Source organism: Parambassis ranga, chromosome 12, assembly GCF_900634625.1.
Source record: "Parambassis ranga chromosome 12, fParRan2.1, whole genome shotgun sequence".
NCBI lineage: Eukaryota > Metazoa > Chordata > Actinopteri > Ambassidae > Parambassis > Parambassis ranga.
Window position 1 is genome coordinate 9,040,775 of NC_041032.1, and position 25,230 is coordinate 9,066,004.

General features: G+C 41.8%; 3 protein-coding genes across 8 annotated transcripts; all 3 read right to left on the bottom strand.

Annotated features, from left to right (window-relative positions):
- Positions 1–3,373: 3,373 nt before the first annotated feature.
- On the bottom strand, positions 3,374–7,182 carry tmem119b (transmembrane protein 119b). Of its 2 annotated transcripts, XM_028417410.1 has the most exons (3): positions 7,132–7,182; positions 5,864–5,931; positions 3,375–4,668 (listed from the first exon to the last, which is right to left on the bottom strand). In XM_028417410.1, exon 3 carries the CDS (start codon positions 4,650–4,652, stop codon positions 3,825–3,827), a length of 828 nt encoding a protein of 275 aa, XP_028273211.1. In that variant the 5' UTR covers positions 4,653–4,668; positions 5,864–5,931; positions 7,132–7,182; the 3' UTR covers positions 3,375–3,824. The 2 variants fall into 2 exon arrangements, with proteins under 2 accessions (XP_028273212.1, XP_028273211.1); XM_028417411.1 differs by lacking the exons at positions 5,864–5,931; positions 7,132–7,182 and adding an exon at positions 5,637–5,832 and having other exon boundaries at positions 3,374–4,668.
- A 290-nt stretch (positions 7,183–7,472) lies between these two features.
- On the bottom strand, positions 7,473–10,047 carry selplg (selectin P ligand). Of its 2 annotated transcripts, none has more exons than XM_028417409.1 (3): positions 9,838–10,047; positions 9,540–9,649; positions 7,473–9,194 (listed from the first exon to the last, which is right to left on the bottom strand). In XM_028417409.1, the coding sequence occupies exon 3, from the start codon at positions 9,177–9,179 to the stop codon at positions 7,962–7,964; it is 1,218 nt and encodes a 405-aa protein (XP_028273210.1). In that variant the 5' UTR covers positions 9,180–9,194; positions 9,540–9,649; positions 9,838–10,047; the 3' UTR covers positions 7,473–7,961. The 2 variants fall into 2 exon arrangements, with proteins under 2 accessions (XP_028273210.1, XP_028273209.1); XM_028417408.1 differs by having other exon boundaries at positions 9,540–9,738; positions 9,834–10,047.
- A 1,568-nt stretch (positions 10,048–11,615) lies between these two features.
- LOC114443413 (coronin-1C-A-like) lies at positions 11,616–23,647 on the bottom strand. 4 transcript variants are annotated; one of them, XM_028417403.1, is made up of 12 exons: positions 23,617–23,647; positions 19,578–21,746; positions 15,731–15,930; positions 14,953–15,075; positions 14,567–14,696; positions 14,199–14,380; positions 13,978–14,097; positions 13,620–13,724; positions 13,391–13,536; positions 13,120–13,177; positions 12,731–12,970; positions 11,616–12,344 (listed from the first exon to the last, which is right to left on the bottom strand). In XM_028417403.1, the coding sequence occupies exons 2-12, from the start codon at positions 21,730–21,732 to the stop codon at positions 12,225–12,227; spliced, it is 3,579 nt and encodes a 1,192-aa protein (XP_028273204.1). In that variant the 5' UTR covers positions 21,733–21,746; positions 23,617–23,647; the 3' UTR covers positions 11,616–12,224. The 4 variants fall into 4 exon arrangements, with proteins under 4 accessions (XP_028273204.1, XP_028273205.1, XP_028273206.1 ...); XM_028417404.1 differs by lacking the exons at positions 19,578–21,746; positions 23,617–23,647 and adding an exon at positions 18,392–18,656; XM_028417405.1 differs by lacking the exons at positions 19,578–21,746; positions 23,617–23,647 and adding an exon at positions 17,907–17,978.
- Positions 23,648–25,230: the final 1,583 nt, after the last annotated feature.

Consider the following 25,230-nt stretch of genomic DNA (forward strand, 5'->3'; position numbering starts at 1 on the left):
CACCTGCTGCTGTGCAAAGAGGACGTAGAGGGGGATGAGCCTCATTGTGACTTGTCTTGAGGACCTTCCAATCAAGTTGGATCAGCCTGCAATGTGTTTTTCCACTTTTATATTGAGTATGATTCCAAATCCAGAGCTCCAATGGGATAATAATTTTGATTTACATTGATCATTTTTTTAATGTTTTTTTGTTCACAACATATTCCATTGTATCTGCACTTCAGTATCATCTTTATAACGCTGCTTTATGTAGCTATATAACAGTTAATGTAATAATTTAGTTCCCCACATATCACATGAGGATGTTATGCAACATAGGAAGTGCAGACTAAACTAATTTGAAACCATCACATGGCAGCTAACTAAAAAATCTGTTTGATTCAAGTAATTTAATAAGATTCCATTTATACATCTTCTCTTTAAAGACCCCGTCTTTAAATTAAAAGTATTAGAATTAAGTAAAATAATCAAGTTAAATGACCATTTCTTAATATTGTCAAAGGATTAGGATTATTATTCTGTGATTGTGTTGTGAAAAAAATGTTCAAAAAAATCTCCTGGTTTGGCAGTATTCATATGAAAATATTTTGTTTACCACTTACCCAACTTGACATAAACTGGGCATGCGCAGTTGTGATCAGGTTAGCCACGCCTCCTGACTGTGACGTCTTCGTCCGCTTTAGTCTCGAGCCTCCTGCTTCCCTTTTTCAAGCTGCGCCATTCTGTCAACATGGCGGGTACAGTGGCGAAGAAGTGTCTCAATCCTCTGACTTTCATCACCAGGAGGCTCTCTGCTCCAGAGTTCATCACTCAGTGCTGCTACCACCAGAAGGTAAAACATGCTGTCTGCTATTGACTCACTTAACCGACTGCGAGCCCGAGGGTTACCATATTAATAGTTGTTGTTTGGCTAATGTTTGTTAGCAAAATGCACGCTGTAGTGTCATAATGAGGTACACAGTGGTTACTGGTTATTGTTATGTAGTGTATGTATGTTACGTAGTGCGGGGATAACCACAGGAAGGTAGCTGACAAATGCCCGAAGTTACATTAGTCTGCTGTCATATAGGTTATCAGCATCCCTGAGGGGGTGTGACAGCGAGATAAATGCTCACTTTTGATACACAGCACGTAAAAATAACGGTATTTGGTTAATGTTAGCAGCTAGTTAGCAGGTTTAAAGACTGTATTAACATCCGTAATCTGTATCCCAGCTGGCCACTGCCAAATCACATCCGATTAATACGATTTGAAGGTTGTCATTATGGCGTTAGAGCACACAGTGTGCTACAAACAGGTGATTGTTGTGTAGTAGCTAAGTTTAGTTATATTCTTATATAAATGCAGCATGTTTAGGTTGTCTAACAATGACCAAATTCAGGTGTTATGTTTTTATCATGCATGATGCAACACGAGGAAACAGGGTCAAGATTAAGATTAAGAAACCTTTATTAGTTCCACAATGGGGAAACTGCATTATGAATTATGAGGCAGTATGAATCAAAGATGTACTAATGTGGAGATGGTTCTGGTTCCCTACAAAATATAAATACAGTACATCTAAAACTAAAGTTTTTTGGCTGTGTTGGTCTACTGCCTGGGTGTCTTGCCTTTGCTATGACAAGCTATCTGACAAATATTTTATATCTTTGCTTGAACATATACAATAACAAAAAATACTAAGGCAAAAGGAGTTGGGTTATTTTTTGGTTATTTTCTTCCACATTTCTCTTATTAGTGCAGTCTGGTGTTGTCTCAGTCAGAATGACTCAGCAGAAACCAGAGCAGGAGGACAGGATGAAGGAGTCCAAGCAGTGCACAATAAGATCCAGTTCTAATCAGTTTATTTCGGCCTCTCTTATACAAGAGAGGAAATTTGTGGTTGTGTAACAACAATGCAAAGAGTTGTGGTCATTCTTTTTGTGACTAGCAGAATATAAATTATATCCTGGGATGTCACTGTCATTACTGAATGCTGACAACAGTACATTTGTCCTAAAACAGCCTTCTCATTCTTTGCTATCTGAAGGTGGTGGATCATTATGAGAACCCAAGAAATGTGGGCTCACTGGACAAAAAGTCCAAGAATGTTGGAACCGGCTTGGTTGGCGCCCCAGCCTGCGGAGATGTAATGAAGCTTCAGGTGTGTTTGGACGAATTAGTCTTTTTATATACTCACTAAGTCATTAGGGCTCATTTATAATAACATGTAAGGAAATAATTTACAAAAATTATGCACAGAGCACTGAGACATTACATTTTTGTTTTACCAAATGGATAAGCAACAGTGGTTATTTTAGTCTGAGTTATTTCTGCCCTTGACACTTGACTAAAAATAACATTTTTGACAGATTGAAGTTGATGACCAGGGAAAGATTGTGGATGCCAGGTTCAAAACCTTTGGCTGTGGCTCTGCCATCGCCTCCAGCTCTCTGGCCACTGAATGGGTGAAAGGCAAATCTGTGAGTTATCACTTGGAGTTGTATAGTTTTGTATGGACTGTTTTGACTTTGTATGTGATTGTTTACTGTTATACTCATGTCTAAGCTATGTGTGTTTCTTCTCAGGTGGATGAAGCGTTGATGATAAAGAACACAGATATCGCCAAAGAGCTCAGTCTTCCACCAGTTAAACTTCACTGTTCCAGTAAGTTTTCTAATGACGTTTCTTCTTTCTTCAAACTGCTCTGCGTATGTATTTACATTTTAAACTTTGTTTTTCCACCCTCCCACCCCAGTGCTTGCAGAAGATGCCATCAAGGCAGCCCTTGCTGACTATCGTCTCAAGCAACATGATGACCAGCAGGAGGCAGTCAGGGCCAGTAATTAAACAGCAGCACTGTCTCTCACTTTGAGCTGGATGCAGTTTGCTTCCTGCTCCCAAGAAGTAGCAGTACCCCCGTGTCACCATTTCCTGCAGTAATGATGACTACAATGTATAACAGTCGACCCTCTGTAGGAGTGTTCCACCACGCTTTAAATCTGTGACCCTCCAACCCTCATATACTGTATCTTTTAGCCTGTCACGTTTACGCACAAAGTAACGCACAAAGTAAGCACTGTGTGGGGTTGTTGGTACAAAGGTGAGCCTTATTTTTGAGATTGTATTAGATTGCAAGGATTTGCTGTGGAGTATTTAATTTCAATGGTGTGATGGAAGTATCGATTAAAGCTAAAAGCTGTTGGAAACACAGAATGGGTTCAACAATTTAAAATGTAATTTAGAATAATTACAAGCTTCCTTATAATCTGCAATAAAAGTATCTTGAAGCATACTTGGTTTTGAGTCCAATTTATTGTTATCATTCCAATAGCTTAAGATTAAGAAACCTTTATTTGTCCCACAATGGGGAAATTGTATAAAGAATAGAACAGTAGATCCCTTTGGAGATCTGTGATCTGTAATGTCACAGATCATGATGCACGATACACATAATGATGCCTTATTTCCATTATATCTCCAGTAGGTTAGAAAATATAACCATAGCTCACCTAAATGAAATGCAGTTTATATAAATACAGTTAAATACAACTGTGAACTGAGCTTTTATGACAAAATGTTGTAAAGAAACGTCTTTGTATAACCAAAATCAAAAGCAAATTCGGCACAGCACACAGGAATATTTACGAATGTTGACAAACACAATGTGTAAAATCAAACACATATTAATGTACCATGAAATTGTTTATGGAATTATTTGTCTAGTCAGAGCAAATAGTCTGCTCCGTCTGTTTCCCAATCAAACTCTGTAAGTGGAACTTTACAACTTTTCAGTATGTGTCCACTTGCAGATTCAAACAAAAACATGTCAGGGCTGAGAGTTTTTAGAAGGCGGTTTTCTCTCCTGCGATCAGCTGAAGCGTAGCAGAGTCATTGTGAATGTGCAAAGACGAGGGCCGCACGCTCCTGCCAGTCAAAGGCTCTTGTGAATCGTCTTCTCCTGGATGAGGCCCTTCAGCAGGATTTATCTCTGGGCTGTCTGCTGGTGCTGCTGTCGCTTCACTGTCAGACAGCTCACACACCTCTTTTTCCTCAGGGAGACTTTGTAGCTGCTGGTCCAGGATGCTGCCATCTGGTTTAGAGCTGTCCTCGGCCACCACTTTCTGACTGGACTCCCCTCGCTCTGATTTATTTGGCGTGCGCAGGCTCCTGGCGGCTCTCATGATGTCTGCCTGGAGCTGCTTATGAGTGTCCACTGGTTCGCTTTCATGCTCAGGAGCAGATTTTTCTTGCACTTCATTAAAGAGTTTAGAACCTCCAGTTTTGTCCCTCTCGTCCACATACATTTTTAAGGGGAAGGAGGAAGGATAGTAGGCATTGACCTTACGTCTGTGGCTCATCAGAATTGCCCCACAGATAATAAGTAGGACAAGAACAATGAGAGTGGTTGCGACGAGGATGAGGAGCATGTTTTCCTCCAGGAAGTTCACAACCTGAGTCAGGACATCAGTTTCCTCTTGGGCTATGTTGACAGGTGTGGTTTGGTAATCAGAGGAGATGCTGCTGGTCGGCAGAGAGTAGTTAAAGTTAATGATTTCTTCTTCATCTGTACTTCCCTCTACAGACAAGTAAGGAAGTAGAGGTGTGGCCAAGCTGCTGCTGATGCAAAACACCATGCACAGACCAAACTGATGAAGGGGCATCAGGAACATGGTTTCCTCTCGGGATCTGTAAATAACAGTAAATGTCAGTAAGTGAAATGTCAGTGCCACATGTGAAGGCAATCTGTACAGTAACCCCAGTTACTCTGTGCTCTGCATAAACACTCGGGGTCACATCTGTTTTCTGAAAAAGAAATCCCAATCATTTAACAACACTTGCAGCTGTTGTGAACATTTTTTTCCCGCATCCTAAAAGTGGCGTTAAAGAATGAGTTTTTGGCTGATTTCTAGCTCTAGGCAGAAGATTCACACAGCTCTTGTTACAAATACATGGCTGATTAAATATTACCTCAGCCAGCACTGACTGAGAGCACATTGACCTTTGTGCTCTCAGTCTCAAGAATATCATAACCAAAAGAAGGTCAAGTACATGATGGCAGCACAAGGGGCAGGGTGAGGTGTGTATCTCTCTGATAGCTGTCCATGCAATTATCCACAACAAGCTAAGGTATCAGATAATAGGGTCCAGAAACATGTAGACCTGGTGAGAAGTGGATCTGACAAAACCTGGCTGCTGTGGTCTGAAGGTCCACATTACAGCCTCTCTAACATTAATGCATTGGCCCACCAGTATTGTGCATATTTAAAAAAAGTATATCTCTAAAAACCCAGAGACCACCTGCATCCCACATATGTGAGAATATACTTTCTCCTGCTTTATTTCGTATTTTTACTTTTTCACTTGGTCAGCCCTCTGCTGTCATCTGGCAGCAGCTCTCCCACACTTTTATCCCTGTTCTGCTCCATCTGTGTGCAAGCTGGCCTTCATGAAAGTGCTCTCATCTGGAAAAGTTCTTTTTTTTTTCAAATTAATCACCAACTCACCCCCAGACCATATACACACTGCTATATCAGACACATAAACATGTGCAAATAAGGCGCTCATATGCACACAGGCTCCATTTAGCAGATTTAAAATGACATTTAAAGATGTGAATTCACAAGGAAATATATAAAAAAGGAAAGAAAACTGACACAAAATATTGTCGCCGTCATCATCTTCTTCTTCTTCTTCTTCTTCTTCTTCTTCTTCTTCTTCTTACTTCATGTCTGACTGCCTGTCTGAGGGCTTCATGATGCTGTCACATCACCAAATTATCATGCGAGGCTACAGAATGTCAAGATGCTCCAACTGAGAATGTAACGTTCAACAGAAGAACTAAATTCAGAAGAAGCCATGTTAACAAACACATATGACTCACCATGCACTGTAGCAGAAGGAACGTCAGTGGTTTAAAATCCCCTCTGACAAAGGATGAGTGAAACCAGTCTGGAAAAAAAAAGTGAACTTAGCAGAGAACGGAGCAAAGAGTGGCGGACGCCTGGTGAAGCACGCCACTTCTGTAGTTTCAGATTTCAGTGACTGGATGGAGAGATGCCGTTAAACCACGAGGACAAATCCCTCCCTATGCCTCTCCACTGTTCTCCTCCCCCTTCAGAGAGTGTCTGAGCTCTCCGGCCTGCACACAGATTGTTCTTGTTAGGTAGGAGTTTGTAATGTGCTGTGGGGGCAGGGACCTCTCCTGCACTCTCTTGTGTGGCTTAATAGAGACAAAAACACAACAAAAACAAACTTTAGAGTATTTTAAAGCATCATGAATCTGCCCTTAGACATCATGGTTTCATCATGATTGACAGCCGAGCCTTCACTTTAACTGTTCACCCTCTTATAGCCTACTGATGACAGCAAACCTAAGTACCGGTAGTCTGAGAGCAGCTTGTATGAGTGACCTGTTAATGCAGGAAGAGGTTAATGTTTCCTGTGAGGACAAAACACCCATAAGAGTCAGGAGAAGAGGGGGGAAGGTGAAGGCCACACGCTAGACACAATGTGGTGTTTTTTCAAGCAATTAAACTCACACGGTGTGTGTGACCACTTTAGGGAGTGTGACTGCGTGTGACTGAATGCATTTTTTTTTGGCAAGTCTGCTGTGTTTGTGATTCCTCAAGACAAGTCAAGCTTTATATGGTCATCAGGAGCATGAGATGAGGTCCTGCATCCAGCAGGTTTACATTCGTCTCAGCTCTGTTGATAGTCACTCTTGTCTGTTTCAGCTGCACATTTCTAAACCTGAAGAGAAGAAGAAGAAGAAAAGCTGGCTTCATGGGCTTAATATGCATTCAGGGGAACAGTTTTCTTTTCACAGGAAGGGAAATGAATATGAAATTCTGTCCAGGGTGGAAGAAAAGCCTTTTGTGAAGCCTCCAGAAATAAGGGAAGTCCACAGAGTGCCTAGTTTTTATTATTAGTACACACAAAAAACAAAACATGAAAGAATACAAGCGCCTTGTCTTCATCCATGTTTTTAGGGTCCCTTTTAAAATGTATATGATCACGGATTATAGAATTTGTAGTCTTTAGTGTAATTTTTACCATATTTTATAAGATTAATGTCAGTAAATACTTTGATTGTATTTTAAATTATATCATGTAAAACTGAACGATTAGCCATTAGCATAAAAGTCCTACCTGAAGTCACTCTGATGATGTTTATCTGGTTAAAAGGAGGAAGACTCAGCCCTTCCCTGACTTGTTATTTTAAACAACATGATGTCAGAGTGATTTGTGTCTCAGACAGCTACAACCAATTGAGGAAGTACACAAGACAAACCGTGTTAACCTCTTGTAGGAGAGTCAGTGTGGTCTAATTCATTTCAAATAACTTTCTAGAAAAGATTCTGAAAATACTGTATGTTTGGACACACGCAATGTGTTTAGTGTTTGAAATGATAAGCCACTGATAGACCTGTCAAATGATGAGTCACTAAAATGTTAAAAAGGACATTTTTTTTAATAAGTTATAGTTATGTTCAACAAAACAGCGTTTTACACACAATATAACAAGTTACAAAAATTGATATCAGGCATTCATCAGCCTCCAACCTCAGTATATTTTTGACAGAGTATATTCTAAACAGAGTAAAAGAACACCAAGCCTTCCTGTTCACTGTTGCCAAGTGAAATACCATCAGGGCTCAATGCTGGATGTTAAAAAAAACAAAACTCTTTGATCATTTTTCTCTTCCGGACTTAAATTCTCATGTGGATGGCAAAATATGCAAAAAAAAAACCTTTGGCCACATCTCCAACCAGACCTCTCTAAATGCAGGACAAAGTGAAAGGTGCAGAAAAAAAGGTTTGTGTGTGTTTTTGTGGTTTCTATGTGTCTTCCTCCTTAGAATTAGGCTGTGCATTTATGCAAAACCACCAGCATCAAAGGGGAAGTATGAGTTTATGCAAACAGAAACTGTTTCCACTTCACTGACGGAGCAGTCCAGTGTCAGTGGTTATAAATCCACCTAAACGTAGCGGTCGTTTTCTGGAAGGAAGCTGCTAAGAGTGAGGTTATCTCCCCCGTCCTCGTCACTGTCTGCACCCCCAGGGAACACCAGGACTCCTCCATTAGGGATGTAGCTGCGTTGTCTTGTGGAAGTGGTGTCAGGCAGCAGAGCAGAGATGCACATCATCTCAGTTGCCTGCTGAGGTTTCTTGACTTTGTGCTTCCTTGCTGACAGTTTGGTGCAGAGAACAATGGTAGAAACCATGAAAATGGTGGCCAGCCCAGCCAGGGCAGCAATGGCGATGAGGCAGGGCTTTACTACGCCACGGGTGGAGCAGGGTTGGACCTCAGACGTCGACGGGCCCTTTGGGAGGTCACAATCTTTTTCTGTAGTTGATGGCGGTGACGTGGTTGTTGCAGGTGGTGACGTCTTGGGTTCACGGGGGATCAGGACTCCTGCAGTACTGGTATAGTTGGCAACAGTTGAGTTGGGAGGATCCGTTGAGATGGAGGTAGAGCTGGATGATGTGGTGTCAGCAGGCTGTGATGTGGAGATGAGGGTAGTTGCCGTAGAAATGGACTGAGTTGCAGACCGAAGCTCAGTGCTGGTTTCAGACACTGTTGGCAAAGAAGTGTGGATAAACCCAGGTGTTGACGCAGATGTAGGGTTTTGTGTGGTTGTAGGAGAAGCTGGAGGGCTGGTGAGGTTCTCTGACCTATCAGAGGAGGTGTTGGTGGATAACACAGATGTGATCTCAGGATTAGTGAAGGATGTGGACGGTGGAGATGATGAAGCCACAGTTGTTGAGAGTGCTGCTGAAGTTGTTGCAGAGGCAGTTGTGTCAGTAACAGCGTCAGCTGAGCGTTCCTCCGTAGGTTTAACTGTCTTTGTGATGTTCGTACTGTGAGAGTGTGCACCACCTTCTGCAGCTGTGGTCACTGCTGTGGAGGCATGCAACATCCCTGAACTGCGTGTAGCTGCTGCTGAAGGGCTCGAAAGTACAGTGCTGTTTGTTTCCACTGTGATCTCGATGCTCTCCGTAACATCGTCATAGGTATCTGGATGCCAGGTTGTAACCTGTGATTCTTTGTCATTGTGTGGTGCACTTTTTGCACTCGTCGGCTGCTTATTCGTGACGTGAGAGCTGCTGGTTTCTGGGGTGGAAACATTCATGGACTCCACAGCGAGCAAAACCCAAAGCAATGCCGCGTACGTCTTCACACTGAGGAGCATCATTGTTCATCGACAGATCTGAAATTACAGAAAAAAAAGTTGACAGTATACTGCTGCGTGCATCAACACACAAGACACAACATCAATGTCAAGTTCCTGTGAGTGACATCTCATGATGAAACGCGTGTCTTTCACCACACCCTTTGCTTCATTTTAACAAAAACAACAAAAAGCATGGCGCATTCTAAAGCAGTCTGGACAGGAAGAATCCACATTATGATTTAAAAAAATGTACAGAAAATACATGAAACATATAAATCTGTTTTTTTTTGGTAAGGATAAGGGAAAAATATATCTTAAAACAAACAATAACAACAAGATAATAAAGCCTGAAACTCTGTCCAGAGACGGTTCATGTCTTACCTTGATGCTGGTGAAGCAACGTGATAAATATGAAGATAAAAGCTGAAAAAAGTTGTCTTCAGCTCATTCAGAGTCTCTCGGAGACTGTCCTCGCAGCACTGACATGCTCACTGATTGACAGGAGAAACAGGAAATGTTGACACTATGTAACATTTTCAGATAAGTCAGATAAAGAGAGAAACTTCTTTCCGAAATGCACCTGGTAGAAAAAAATACCAAAGATTATCTGTGCATCAACTCAGCCACCATTTTAAAGAGCTGTAAATCTATGTAGTGGCTGAAGACGTGTCTTACTTACTGATGTGTAGAGCAGGCTTTGTCGCATGCTCTAGTTACTACTTTATTTAAAGTAGCAGGAAGTGTTCAGTTCTGTAAACTGCTCACACATTTGTTGCACGTCCTTCCAAGATTTAAAGCCAAACGTCATGGGCTGCAGTCACAGTTCCAACACAGACACAAAACAATATTTAAGAAAAGAGATAAAAACCAGTGCTGAAGACTGAATTGTGTGTGGTTCGCTATAAAAAGTGAGCACAAAGTGAGGAAACACAAACGTACGTCTTTATGTGGAAATCTTAACAGTTACTTCCTGTCCTGGTGAGTCACACCGAGATGTGGCTATAAAAACATATGATGTTTGACAACTTAACTCTGAGATATATTTGTTTTTATTGTTGCTATGTAGAAAAAAAAAACACAGGCAGATACACACACACGTGTGATCTTCATATAGTCAATGTCGTTACAGGTCCCTTTCTTTCCACTGATAAATATTTGCTGGACTATATATGATATGATATTGGTCAGAGCTCTTTTTATTGTTAAAACATTCTGTATTAGGTCTGTGCCACTAAGATGCAGCAGCCACAAAACTTGACAGAAGTGAAATTAGGGGAAAAAAACTGAAGCGAAGCATGCAAGCAGCACCAAAGAGATGAAAGACACATGCTACAGTATGTTTTGATCTGTGTTAGCTGCGGTGAGTGCCATCCATTTTCTAGTCTGGTAATTTAGTAGTTTTGAAGATAAGTGACATCTTTCCAGTTCTTTTTATAGAATATATATATATATATATATATACATACATATGTGCGTGTGTATTTGTGTATTGTTAATCCTGGCAAAATAATAATTTTATATTCAATGAAGGCCTCAGGCTGCTAATAGTTCCCTTTGCTACACTGAATTTCAACCCAAATGCCAAAGTATGTGCTGATCCATAACTTCCCTGAATTGTTTCAGCCATAATAATAACTGTGATGGAGGCCAAATGTCAGCAACATTCACTGCGTGCAAGTTTGAAAAACAACACTTTACTCTGCGTTTGGAGCTGGCCCTAAAAGGAGGGAGTAACAGAAAAGCAATCATCCATCTGTGACCAGAGTTAAGCTGCTAAGAGGTAAAAGGAAAGATCAATAACACAAAGTGAGAATGTATCTGCAATAATAAAACATACACCATGTGAAGATTACCATGACTAATGAATAAATTCAAATGCACAGGACTCACTCACACACACAGCTGATGTCAAGAGTCAAAAAGACAGAACAGAAACAGGCTTCTTTCACTAACCCCCATCACAAAGGTGAACAATAGGTCTCATAAAACACTGTGCTCACTTTCATCATTTGGAGGGCAAATTATGCAGCAAAGAAAAATCCCCATACCTCCAACTGGACCTCCCTGATATGTCAGATATAATTGAAGGTTCCTAAAACAGAAACAGAAAATGTTTATGTCTTCTATGTACTGTAACACATACTGGAAACTTCTCTGAGATTTCACATCCATGCCAGGTAACAGAAGTGAAACTGTGCAGTCAAAAGAAAAGAAAGGAAACAGGTTGATGTGTAAAATTTTTATTATGTGCACAGAACTGTTTGTCAGGGGTTCAGTGAAACACAAGCTGGGTGAGTGGTCCCTTCCCAACACCAATACGCACTGGAGAGGGCAACATTCGTTCGGCCCTTAACAGTGACAGGAGGCACCACTAACATTTGCACAACATTTACACCAGAGAGATGCAACCCCCCCCCCCCCCCCCCACCCCAATCCCAATCCCAATTAAAACCCAATGTCAAATTTCAAGCCCAGAATGACAGGAACCAAATGTTTTTGAAGGAATTCTTCCACATTCATAAATCTGATGGATATCAATGAGCAAACTAGTGGTTTCAAAAAATCCAGCTTGACTATTATAGTAACCGTATTTGTTCTACCAGGTTGTGACTGGAATGTACGACAGGAGAAAAAAAAAAGTAAATGTAAAAGCATGAAACAGCACACAATTCATATTTGGCAACACAAAAAAAGAACAATGGAAATACTGATGCTACATACAGTTTGAGTAGTAAGTACAAACTTCACATGAGAATGATTTACCACATCTTGAAAATGAAAAAAAGAAAAACGTTAAGACTTTTCCTTCAACAAAAATGTCCTTTCTTCAATTGTGTACATAAAAGGTTTTCCTTTTCTGTGTTTGTGTCAGGGCAAAGTGTGAAATAAGGGGCTTGGTGAGGAAAAGTAAAGTTCATCATGGAATGTAGGCTTGGTCTCATCACAAGGACGAAACCAAGCGCACTATAAAGCCGAATCTTCAGATTTATTTGTTTTTGGCCACAGCTGAACCCGTCCGGTCCATTCCCCTCGGGAACGGTCCGGCGAAGGTGTGGGTCCCGCGTCTTACATGGCGACCTTTGCAACCTGCTCTTCCAGTCTAGCAATTCGGCGGTCTTGAAGGATGACGCGGTCCCTGAGTGACTTGAACTCTCGGAGTACCTCTTCCAGTTTGTCTTCCATTTTCTAGCCCAGAACAAAGACAAAATTAGTTAGTTTCATTCACTTGTTAAGCTAAGACAGAGATGAATAAGTGAATAAGTGAATTATTTAATGCATCTGTTTTTGTTGTTAATCCTGGGAAAGTGGGATTTTTTTTTTAACGACAGCCCCAGGCTGCTAATATTTTCCCCTGCTCCTTCACTGAGTTTTGACCCAAAAGTATGTGCTGATCCATAACTTTCATGAATTTTCCAAACCAGAATAATTACTGTGCTGGAGGCCAAATGTCAGCAACACTCATAGTGTGCAACTTTGAAAAGTGAAATATTACAGTTGTACTTGAAGGAAACAATCATGAACTATTCTAAAGACCAAGTTATAATAACAGTTCAGGCTGCTCTTCCACTCACCACTGAGGGTTGTGGAGACACATGCTTCTGAACAGTTGAGATGGGCTCTGCTTTTGGGGCTGGCTTGCTCTCCAGGACGTTCTTAACTACTTTCAGGTCCCGGTTCTTTGTGGAGACGTAGCCGTCTTTGAGTGAAATGAGGATGGGGCCTCCGTTCTTGCCGGCAAACCACTCCTCTGCCTCCAGGGTGGGGTCGGGACCGGCTGTGTCCGGGTACAGGTCATCCTGGAACAGATCCGACTGGGCAGGTGCGGAGGACGGAGAAAATGTCGCGAGCAGAGAAAGAGAGTGGAAAATGTTTGATTGAAGTCGGCGGCTTGAGGCAGAAAGTTTAATAACTCAAATTTCAGTTTGTCTACTTGACATACAGCAAAAAGCAGCACACATACCTTACGTGGGACTGTCATGATAATTGGTTCACATTTTCTCTCATGTAATTTGTAAAACCTGCAAATATGATCAACCAAATGTTATTAATATCAGACCAAACATTAAAAGCCTCCTATTTCAGGAAGGAATACAATCACTGTATTTTCCAGTACTTCACTTTGTTGTGTTATTTGTCTAAAATGGAATTTTTGTTAAGTTTGAATAATTGATTTTTTTTATGTGGTGGCCTATTATGAAAATGAAAAAAAAAAACCTTAGTTGCTGCAGTACCTTGAGATTTCACATTTGTTGACATCCAGACCTCTCTTAGGCATGTATCCCATGCCCCTCTGTGGCTCCTTGGTGGAAAAGGTGTTGAGGTAGTGAACGAATGGTGCCTCATCAGTGATCTCAAAGTACCGAATACTGCTGTCACCCTGCGGACAGTCACAGCTAAAGGTGAGTTTCTGAATAGAATCATTTGACAACAGTAACAAAGCAGTATTTTTCTTTTACTTACTTTTCCACACAGGTAGACTATACTGGTGTCCGGGTCGTAGAACGGCAGCAGAACTCCATTACTGGTGTCCATCTCTTGAACACAAATTGGCTCATCCATGTTATCCTGGAAGCACAGAAGGACCTTCAGATAAGAACCTTTGTGTTCATGAGATGCTTTGAATTTAACGCCCTCTACTGGAGCTGTGGTGTTACAGCATCGGGGTACAGTCACAAAAAGAGAATTTGCTGATGTGGGACAATAAGTTTTTAAGAGAAACCGAAAAAAAAGTACTTTGACTTTGTTTTTGACACAATAGTGTCCAAAAAAGTGTGATCAAGTGTGTTCAAGATTAACTAAGAAGGCTGCAGTGACATACACTTTTCCACAGGGCAAGCTGGCGCTCGCTCATGCGGCTGAATCCAGTAGTGAAAATGTTTCCATCTGCTAAAAAGATCGCTCTCATTGGTCGGGCTCCCTCGTGAGCTTTGTCCTTCTCCTAAAAACAGAAACACACTTGTCAGAGTGGGCCGTGACTGTAAGCTTCAACACTATCTTGCTGTGTGGTAATGGGAGCCACCAAAAGCCCTTGCAGCTTACCGCCGTGATCTTTTTTTTACGGGGGTCGATGACGCGGACCTTCTTGTCCTTGCAGGCGGTGCAGAGCAGGCTGCCATTGCGGCTCCAGCTGACACTAAAGATAACATCGGGATGCATGTCTTCCAGGTTGATCATGGCCTCTCCCGTACCCACATTCCAGATGATGACCTGGTTGTCACACCCTAAAATGGACACACACATACACAGTGTGAGCGGACATACACACACCTGTCTAGGTTTATTTCTAGATCTTACATCAGTCATAGCAATGCAACAGAAGGTACTGAGATAACTGTTCAGATTTGGAGTTCAGCTGTGCACAGTGGACAAACGGCACAGACTTTACTTTGGCATGAGGGAGTGGTCACCTGCGCTGAGGAGAACGTTGCGAGCGGTGGGATGCCACGACACGATGCCGACCCTTTTAGAGTGGCCCTCTAGGACGACAACAGGCTCCGAGAGAGGATTCTCCAGCCCATTCTCAGGTATCTGCCAGACCTACATCAAATAAGGGAAATGATTTCACTGGCACAAGTCTTTTTACACTGAAATACAAAAAATAGCATATCTGCTACTGAGGTTCTCATACAAATAAACAAGTATGTATGTTTGTAATATACATCTGAAGCAGCATGTTAGAGTGTAATTGGGCATCTAAGTGCTGACAGTGCTACTCTGTTCAACAGTATAAACCTAATAAAGCTTGCAAAAGTCAAAGCTCATGTGATCCTTTAGAGATCAGCTGTGTCCTTACCATGACCGTGCAGTCCTCTGAGCCACTGGCAATGACGAGGTCATTATGCGGACACCATTCGATGTCCAACACTGGGCCCGTGTGACCACATACTGTCGGGTACACCTTGTCTATACGGCCAGTCTATGGCACAGAAGACGTTTGTTAAAAGACGATATGCAGCGTGAGCAAAAAAGCAATAAAGCAGCTGGCTGTCATCTATCGGAGAGATATGAAAATGACAGAAAGTGGGTTAATTTAACTATCGTGCAGCTTATACAAAATATCAACTTCATCACACAGTTAGCCCTGTAAAACAGCAGGATCTAACATCACAGGATATTATCCAGAGATTGTTCTGATCGTAGAGGGACATGATCAAATGGGCCTTAATGCTGATTTTTAGTGGACACTGCACAACAACAAGCAGTGAATGCAACTGAATTAACCCAGTGCCCTAAAACAGTGTCAGAGCACCCATCCGCTCTGTGAGTATCATGTGTTCAATGAGGCAAACGTAACATGATACACGCTGGATGCCTTTATGATCAGGGAGATTCAAACATTGATTATCTATGGCTTTTATTGTGGATATGAGCCTTAGGGACTAGCAGGAGAGGGTCATAGCACCAGTGCACAGTTAAGCAGAACTACAAAATTGATTGATCCTGTGCTCACAATGCTGTAATATGATGCAGAGCACTGTTCCATCCCTTGTGTCTCTGTGTATGCCCCCCCACCCCCTGTGATGTTTAGTTAGTTAGTAACTGTTTTTCATCTGATGACTGGAACACCTCACCTTTTGTAAAGGAAGGACGAGAAAGGCTCCTCCACCGCTGGCATCTATGATGATGGCAACAAACTTGGGGTTGACAGCACAGAAGGAGCTGTCCCATGTGACCCTGGACACACGGATGTCATCGTAGCACTGATCGTTCCTCACAGCCTGACCAAACACGTGACGGAACTTGCTCTGTCTCACAACTCGCCGCAACATATCTGGATAGAAAAACATGAGAATAATGAGGAAGATATATTGTGTGTTCTTCTTACATATGGCTTAATGAAAGAAGACATTTTACTTTTTTAAAAAATGAGTGTGTACTCTGCCAAAAGTGGCTTCTGTGACTGCATAAATCTGAAAATGAATATTCCTCTAAAACCTTGACAAAGTTTGGTTTAGTGCCAGCAAGGTCTGTTTAATCTGAGATTAGGTTTATTGAGTATGTTCCACTGGTGCTGATTTAAATGCTGGTTAATGCTTGAGGTACGCTGTACTTGTTCCAGCTGTAGTTGCCTCCTGGTACACACATATATTCTCTAATATAGACACATAAAATGAAGCTTCAGAAGCGTCATCGTGGATGTTATATTTTCTGCTGCCTCAGTTCCTGTGAGCACACCACAGATGGCATGTTGTTGCTCCATGATTTAATGACCCACATTGAATGATCAGATTGTGGCTCAGTTATCTTTAAGCGTATCATTTCTTCAGTCTCATTTCTGGTTTTAGCCTCCACTGTTTGCATCTTTAAAATGTTTAGGTCTGCAATGTATGCAAAAATTGAAAATATGTTTCTAAAAATAATACTTGCTTTGTTTCTTGTGACTGCAAAAATACCTTTTCTTTTTTTTACCATTTTAGTAACATGCTTTACAATGTAATTATCTGGAAAACATCATGTTTCAGGGGGGTAATTAGGCTGTCAGTCTAAGGCCACATACAGGGTCTTTATATGAGCTGCAGGGTTTTTCGCTACAGGTCTGTCATCACAACATAACATACAGTGCGTTTCTTCACATTCAGCCAAATTTTTTATATTTAAATCCTTAAATCTTTACAGCAACACCATAGAATATTATATGTTGTCCTAAAAATCCTTTTCAGTTTTAACCATTTTCATCTGAGGCTGAGATATGAGCGTGGATTACTAAAAACGAGCCATCTAATTAAATGAAATACTTTCACATCACATGCCTTAGTCAATTCTGAGACATGTAAACACAGCGTGTAGCTGCCTGGGTGCATAAAGCCCGACAGCACCAGACTACAGTAGACATCTGACCAGGACAGTGTGTTCCCGGTGCCAATATTAGAACTCCATTCAGCAGCAGCTACCTTTACTCCACAGATGCATGTGAAGAGGCTGCAGGCCCTGCAGGCTTTAGTTGATGGTACACATTATAACATGATGCTGCCAGTCCTACAGCGTTTCACCACCCATCACACACACACAGACAGCATTACTGACCATGATGATGATGATGATGATGGCCAGTGCACTCAGTGCCTGCCCTTGCTACAGCAGGTACGGACTAATGCTAAGCTTCTGCTGTCCAATATTGACATCTGATCTGTAATATCAGTGCATTCAGCAGCCCTGCAGGAGTATGACCTGTTCTCTCGCTGTCTGGAAAAATGCGACTAAATGTGTGTGCGCAACGCCACCAACAACACCCATCATTTCAACAGCGCCTTAGCAATTTATAATAACACTAGTAATACTGCCGACATGTTACATGTTTGAATTACCGGCAGAGAAATACAGGCAGGTCGCTTTCAATGGAGGCTGAAAGAGCTACACTGTGCTAACATTAAACAATGGTTTCTAGCTAACATTAGCTCATGTTAAATCTGGACAGGCTCCCTCCTCCAAAAACCAAAACAGTTAACTACGAGCTAAAACGCCCAACATCAGTTGTAATTTTCGGTTATCTTTGGAGTCACTTGAAAGGAATGTGATAAAAAGGTTTAAATGCTAGTTTAAAGAAAACTTAACTAGCAACGGTTGCTAACATAGCTGGAACAGGGGGGGTGGAGATTCGTGTTTTTGGTGAGGAGTCCCCAGATGTGATTTTTTGGAAACAACACAAAGCAAACTTTTTTATGAACGCAAATGTTTCTTTGAGTAGTTATTAAAAATAAAATATGCTGCACACGGGGGGCGATAAACGCACACCACGATACGCCGCACCGGCAAAGGGAGCTCGGCAGCTGCGCCGGGGCTGGTCCCGTCTCAGCAGCAGCAGCAGCGGCGGCGGCGGCGGCGGACCCGGACCCAGACGTCTCGCCCCGGCTAGGCAAGGAGAAGGCAACCAGAGGACAGTGTTTTCTTTAAAATATTGCACCGGAGGGACATATCCACTGCACAGCTGCACATTCACTATACAAATATGTGTATGGACCAGTGTATAGTCACATTCTCTGCCTCTCTAGCTCTACCAGGGTGTTTTGCATCCCAACTGCTGATGGGTTAGCACACATCAGTTAAGCTAGCTGCTAGCTGTTAGCTGCGGTGGACCGCTGCCAGCTGACGCAAGTGCAGATATTTCCACCCAAGCTTTTTGGCTGCTCCCATTCTTAAACCCATCCAGCGAGCTACATGGATGCTGCACAACCCCGACCGACACCACACACACACAAAATGCACAATGCAAAGACACTTTCAACCTTTCTTACCTCCTAAATCTATGGAAGATTTTCGTACGCACGGGGGGTAATCAATCACAACACATGAATGTGGTAGTTTAGGCGCGCCCTTATCCTGCAGGACGTTGCTCTAGTATCCCCTTGTCTCCACAAAAAAAAAAGCCCAGCCGCAACGCTCTGATCCCCGCTTCTTCTTGGCTGCAAACACGAGGCCGCTGGTAGTGTGTTTTTAAAATCTACTGGTATTTCAGGATGCCAGTTGTCAAACAGAGCATCTCCTGTCCTCTCTTCACCTGCGGTGAGACTAGCAATCGCCTATTCTCATTTCGTTATTAAATTCAATAGGATACGTTGACGACCGGCTACGGCACATGCGCAAAACAAAAAGTCAAGATTTCCTTTTTCCCAAGGCTCAGCCTGAATGGGGATGGGGTCCGCGAGGAAACCGGTCTCCTCACAGTGTCCTCCTCATTGTTATTTAAAAGACAAGAGTAGTAGTTCAGTTTGCTTTTAAGTCATTTTAATTATAAAGCAGGATCCTTAACCTTACTGCCTTTTTGTTTGGTTTGAAATCTGGTTTTTAAAGTGCGATACAAACTGAGCTCATTCAATTATAGGCAAACTCTTAATGACACATCTAGAAGTCATATGGTCACATGACTGAAATAATACAGAAAGTTTGTTTACATTGTAAATTATTGTGAGATGTGATGGGGATATGATTTATCTGCCTTTAAGGGGCAAAAGGTTTGGCTCCCATCCCAGCATTCATCAACAGAGGGCTGAGAAAAAAACATGGACTGTTTCCAAAGATGCCACATGGATTATAAGGTAGACAAATAATTGCATTAACACATAGGGGTAGATTAGAGGCTGCAGTTTAAGTCTTATGGTAGATAGAGACTAAAAAATAAAAAAATAAACGCCAAGTTGAATGTTTTTTATTCTACATGAATATAGGAATATAGGTTAGGAAGCAGTTACCATATTCCACAGGACATGGAGTACGATTAGCTTTTATTTAGCTTTGTTTCTAACATTTGGTGAATGTACGCTCAGTATTCACTCTACTTTCAGGTCTCAGTCTGGCTCTGTCTAAATGCATTATCTACTTGTGATGATCAAATCTTTTTTTCAAAGAAAAGATGCATGAGATGAGGTGAAACTGCAGCTGTAATTGAACTGAAGTCATGTGCTGGGCTCACAGAGTGCCTACCTTTTTTTGAAGATGGTTGCACTTCTGCTGGTCTTTCTTTCGTTTTCTTCTGGACATCAAACGTGTTCTTCATTTGTGAAACTTTCACACTTGAACTCTGCTCTGTCGCCCGAACCTGAGCTTTGGCTGCCTCAGGTTTGACTCGGGCCTGGTGTCTTTGCATCTGATTTGTTTCTTTGATAATCTCCGCCACAGGCTTGTATGAACCCACTTCATTGCCATTTCCCACATCTCTCTCACTACCTCGATCGGTCAAATCTTTAAGGTTGCTGTAGTTGTCATGGTTGTTGCGGAGTGTGTCGGGTAGGAGATCAGGGTGTGTTTCTTTTTTCTCTGAACAGAAAGCTTTTGGTCTTTGGATTTCCTGATCTGATATGACCTCTGGTATGTGAAGAGTTTCTGTGGAGGCAAAAGTATTCTGGGTTTTTTTTGCAACTGGAGGAGGTGACGATTTATATCTGGACCGTCTCTCCAGGAATACTCGTCTCTGCAACATGTCCAAGTTTTGTGTCTCGTCCGCTGGAGACAGTTTTGCCATGTGCATGCAGTAGTCAAAGTCGATCATATCTCCATACTGCTCGTCCATGTGCTCAAGTGAAAGATGGTCCCAAGGGCTAAGGTCAACAGAGAGTGGACGTGTGTTAGTTGGTATGGTGTAAGTGCCCCTTTCATCCCACAGTGCACACATGTCCTGATTAGTAGGAGGGTTGCATGGAAGGTCTTTGTTGAAATGGAAAGTGTGTCTCCTCTTTACCTTCTCCTCAGAACGCACATTATCTTTGCATCTTCTTTGCACATTTGTAGACATTAATTGTGCAGTTTTGAGCTTTATAAAAGGGTTTTTGGGTTTTCTTGGAACAGGTGGAGGTGGACCTTTGACTTTGGGTTTCTCTTTTGTCATAGGCTCATCTTTGGAATCTCTCATGGGGGCATCTGGTGGCAACTGCGAATTAATCACACCTGTATCAACTTGCGCTGCCATAGTTGTGTCTTTCCTGGTCAACAGATGAGTTAGAGGAGGAGGAGTGATGACAGCAGAGAAACAAACGAGCTCACTCTCCTTCTTTAAGCATGCGACCTGTATCTTTCCATCACAGCCCTCATTCCCTGGCGGCGGAGGACAAGGGATCAAATCACATTGTTCCAGTGAAAATGAGGGATTGTCTTGCAGTTGTGGATTTACTGACTCAGAGGTCAAGGCCTTTGGAGGGTGAGTGCTGGCAGCTTTGTCGAACGTTTGGCTGTCTTCTTTCCTGGTGCTTGTTGCTCCTGCTTTAGCTCGTTTAGAGACAGCACCAGCGAACTTGCTCTCTCCTTTTCCTCTACCAGTTGTCTCACTGTAGGCAGCATGACAGCCTCCTTTTAGCTGACACCTGCTGCCTGTCACTTCAGCTAAATGTTGACCCATTTCCATCTCAAAACTGGCGGCTGGTGAGCTCCTAGCACGTGCGTCGACTGTTTCAGCTGTGCCTGAATTTCTTCTGCTTTTGTTTTCATTGCCCTTTTCCTGAGGGCTGTTCCTGGAAGACTGTGAAAGGCTATCATGATTGATTTTATCAGAAGCATGAGGCTTCTCTGTTTTTATCCTGTGGCCAACGGTATTTTCCCTCTCAGATGTCATCCAAGTGTCATCTTTCTCCAGCACAACAAAGTCTTCCTCATTAGTGGGAGTGCATGAAGATTCCTTCTGGGTTCCCTGCTCCTCCATAGCTGTAGTCCCAGTGCAGGCCACAGCCTTTTTCTCAGAGCCTGGCTTTTTGTTTGGAGTTTGTCTTGTCTCCTTTAGGCGCTGGAGAGTTTTTGACTCCTCTACAGTTTGGCTGACACTCTCCCTGTCTCCACCCCTTGACTCTCTCCTGGTGTTCACATGGTGCCCCTGCTGACCTAGAGGCCTGATTGGCTGCCCAGTTTGGGGGTCTGTACGTGCAGAAGTGACTGTGAGCTCCCCTATGTGCCCAATGGCCAGGCCTCTGACACTGATCCCACTAATCCCACCAATGCTCGGAGGGGTCGCAAAACTGCCATCGTCCTGATCTTTGTTGTCATCTTGCTCTGCGATCTCTGTGTGCTGAGTGTCTAAAGTTTGTTCTGAAAGATCAGAATTATCAAGTGACTCTTCATCTTTTTCCGACAGCCTCTCCAGCTTCTGGCCCATGGCTGCTCTTCTGTCTTGGTATTAGGAAAAGAGAAACACAAATGTCACCACAGAGCAGGGGGGATTTATATGCAAAGTCACTACAACGTAATGAGGATGGATCTGCCTCCCCATCCCAATAAATAAATGAAATCACAGAACAGGCATTGCTGTCTATCTCTAACTATCATTCTTTATTTTTGTATATTCTCCTGCACCCTCTTATGGCCTGTGCCTTGTTTATCTCCCCCTATTCTGTCAAGAAGGAATGCTGTGGTGGCTATAATTAAAGTAGGTCTGACTGCTGCCAGTGAGTCAGGAGGCCAAAAAGGAAACAAGACAAGATAGATAAGAGGTCAGCTGCCAGGTGCCAAGGTCAGACAAAACACTCTGACCAAATATGATCTGATATCAGCTGGCAAATAAAACTATAAATCATTTATAATCTTATTGATGTTGCTAGAAATTCTAATAATTAGTCTTGATTTACAACAAAGCCTTGTTTTGAACCTTTTTACAGTCATAACTCACTTTGGACAAACATGTTCCTTTGTGAGACATCATGCACTGTCAATTACTGCTGCGGAGACAAGGCGGGCCTGTGGCACACGTGCCTGCCTCCCAGACTGTTGGGGATTGTTTTGGTTACGGGGGAATACGTGATTCACGTCACAAAGGCTTTGACTTCTGAAGTGAATTGTCTGTACAGGGTTTAATGAGAACTTAGTTTAACCACAGACATGATGGATGGTGTTAGGGAGATTATTACAAAGGGAAAAAAGCTCAACAGGTTTTACAGGCATGTGGCATGCAGGGTGGGTTATTCTCAGCTTACAAAGAGTACTGGATGCAAAAATAGCAGTTGATTTATTGATGAAACATTATGCCATAATAAACTGTTTTTCCTCTAGTTCATAATAAGGATTTTGTTGTCTGGAGAATAAATCGTGTATTTTGGCGAGCGTAGGGTTAAGTTTCCCTTGAAGTCTCAATAAAATCATATTTGATGTTTGTGCATGTTTTGTTGTTATTCCATCTACATCCCAGTATCTAGGGCAACAGATTTGTTCAGATAAAAGTAGTAGTAGTAGTGAAATTCAGGTCAAAGTGACAGAATAACATAAAACAGAAAAAAGTACAAACAAATCAGAACTGGTCATAATTAAAATGTAATTACCAAAAAGCAATAAATAAATGTTGTTGTCAATGAAAGGGTACTTAAGGACATCTGATGTGAGATGCTGACAGCAGTGTCCCCTGACTTGTAGCTTTACTGTATTCAAAGTGTTATTTTGGGATGGATGTGTTAAATGGCAGCCGTGGAAAGCATCTGTGACATTAACCTGTGAAACCCCCTTCCTAGTTCCTGTCTCTCTGTCTCTCTTTCCATGTTCCATTCTTACGTCTCTCATCCATGCAACAGTAACCACACAGCTTATAAGAGACGTGTGACTTAGAACTCCCAGACTATTAGTCCCATGTCAGGCTACGCTTTGTATTTTCCAAAGGATACACAGTCACTTTCCTTTGGAGTGTTTGTTATAAGCTCATATTAAAGCAGCCCGTAGCGCTGGATGATATTTGGATGCATGATCTAATTTGGCAGTAAAATTTTCACTTTGTAAGGCAGTACCTAACGGTCATACAGAAGATAAATGTGCTGCCACTTTACGGTAGCACAATGAACTCATTCAACTATTTTATCATAAGCCATTTAAAACATAAATGAATAATGTATATTTTGATATATTTAAACCAAAGATGTGCACAATATTAATATAAGCACGGCTCTTTTTGACACTCTTATCTTTACTTTCCTAATTTCTTTGACAATTTTCAAATAAGGAGTTACACCGACATAAAAAAAGCTTGAGGGTAACAAATAAAAAGCTGACAGCCACTCACCGAAGCCGACGTTTCAGACTGATGGTCTGTCTGTCCCTTTGTCCTGCAGGACTTGGTCTTTCTGCTCTCCTTTAGCTGTCACCTGCCCCATGATGTCAGACTGACTTCATTTGACTAATTCAATAAGAAGAGCCTTCTGCACTGTGCATTTGACTAAAAGAGCCAGTGAAGGCAGAGGCAGACGGGTCTGTTCCTGCTCATCAACCAACCAACCGACCAACCAACCAACCAAACGAGTTGCAGAGGAAATAGTTTATTTTCATGAGAAACATCAGATTTGACACCATTTTAACAAAATGTAAAAAAAAGTGCATACACATGAACATTGGCAATGTACAGTACAGTACACAGACATGAACAAAAAACAATAAATGTAACAAAAAGGGAGGTTTTACTTTTTTTTTTTTTTTTACATTTTCCTCTTGTCTTAAGCTCACATGCTTCGGGGCAAACTTGTGCTCTGTAAATACTGTACACTCAATAAATACCTGGACCCCCCCTTAAAATTACAATGTAATAATAATAATAATGATAACGTCCCCAATGACTGGCTCTTAAGTAAGGATTGTCATTTTAATGCCTGCTGCCTGGGCTACTGCGAAAGTCCTTTTTTTGGTGGTACAAACGTGAAAATGTAATTATGAGTTCTTTTCAATATACATGAGCAGTGCTTTTCTTTATATTGACCACGTCTGCAAGCTAATGTACTCAAATAGCGAATTTTAGAGAAAAAAATATGTACAGAGTGGTAGATTTTAAAAGATCTATCCTAGATAATATCTTAAATGATAGTTCTCATTCCAGCAATTAAGGTTCTTCAGCCAGCTACTGAACCAATACAATGTACCACAGTAATATCAAACAAATACAGTATTTTTATAGCCTATTAATAAATGGAAGTCCCATCAAGTGTGAGTATTGTAGGAGAGGAGTCTGCTGAGGACGAGCTTAGTGTTTGCATACATTATATTATGTGCCAAGTACATTGTAAGGAGCATGGTTATCATCGAGAGTAAGTAATGTTCAAAAAGCCAGACCATCAACACAATCACAGAAACTTTGCAAAGCCTGTGATGCTTCATGACAGAGCTAAGGCCGAGGTTAAGGCACTTAAATACAAAAACAAAGGAGCGGACAGCTGAACATAGTGCTGTGGTCAGAGACATGAGGATTTTGTCCGATGAGGATGACGCCCCCTGATCAGGCCCACCTGTCCAAGTGTTAACAAACTGAGAGTTATATTAATAATAATATTAAAGTAATAGCTTTACATTTTGGGAAGTTAGTGTTAGGGTAAAGATCAATATCGCTCTCATGTCTGTTTGTGAATATAGTGCTACAGTTAGTAGAAGCTTAGCTTAGCTTAGCATGATACTGGAAACAGTTAAACGGGTTCTGTCAACAGGTGACAAAAAAGTTTTTCTATTTATTTGAATGAGATTCAGCATATTACTGGTAGCAAGTTAAAACCTAATGTTGTAACCACTGAGGTATGAAAAACAGACTGCACCTCGTAACCCAAACCTCGTAGACCTGGTGCTGCATGGTAGCTCTTACAGGACCGACTCTTATCACATCCGCAGCTCTTAACAGAATAAACCCAGTTTTTTTCCC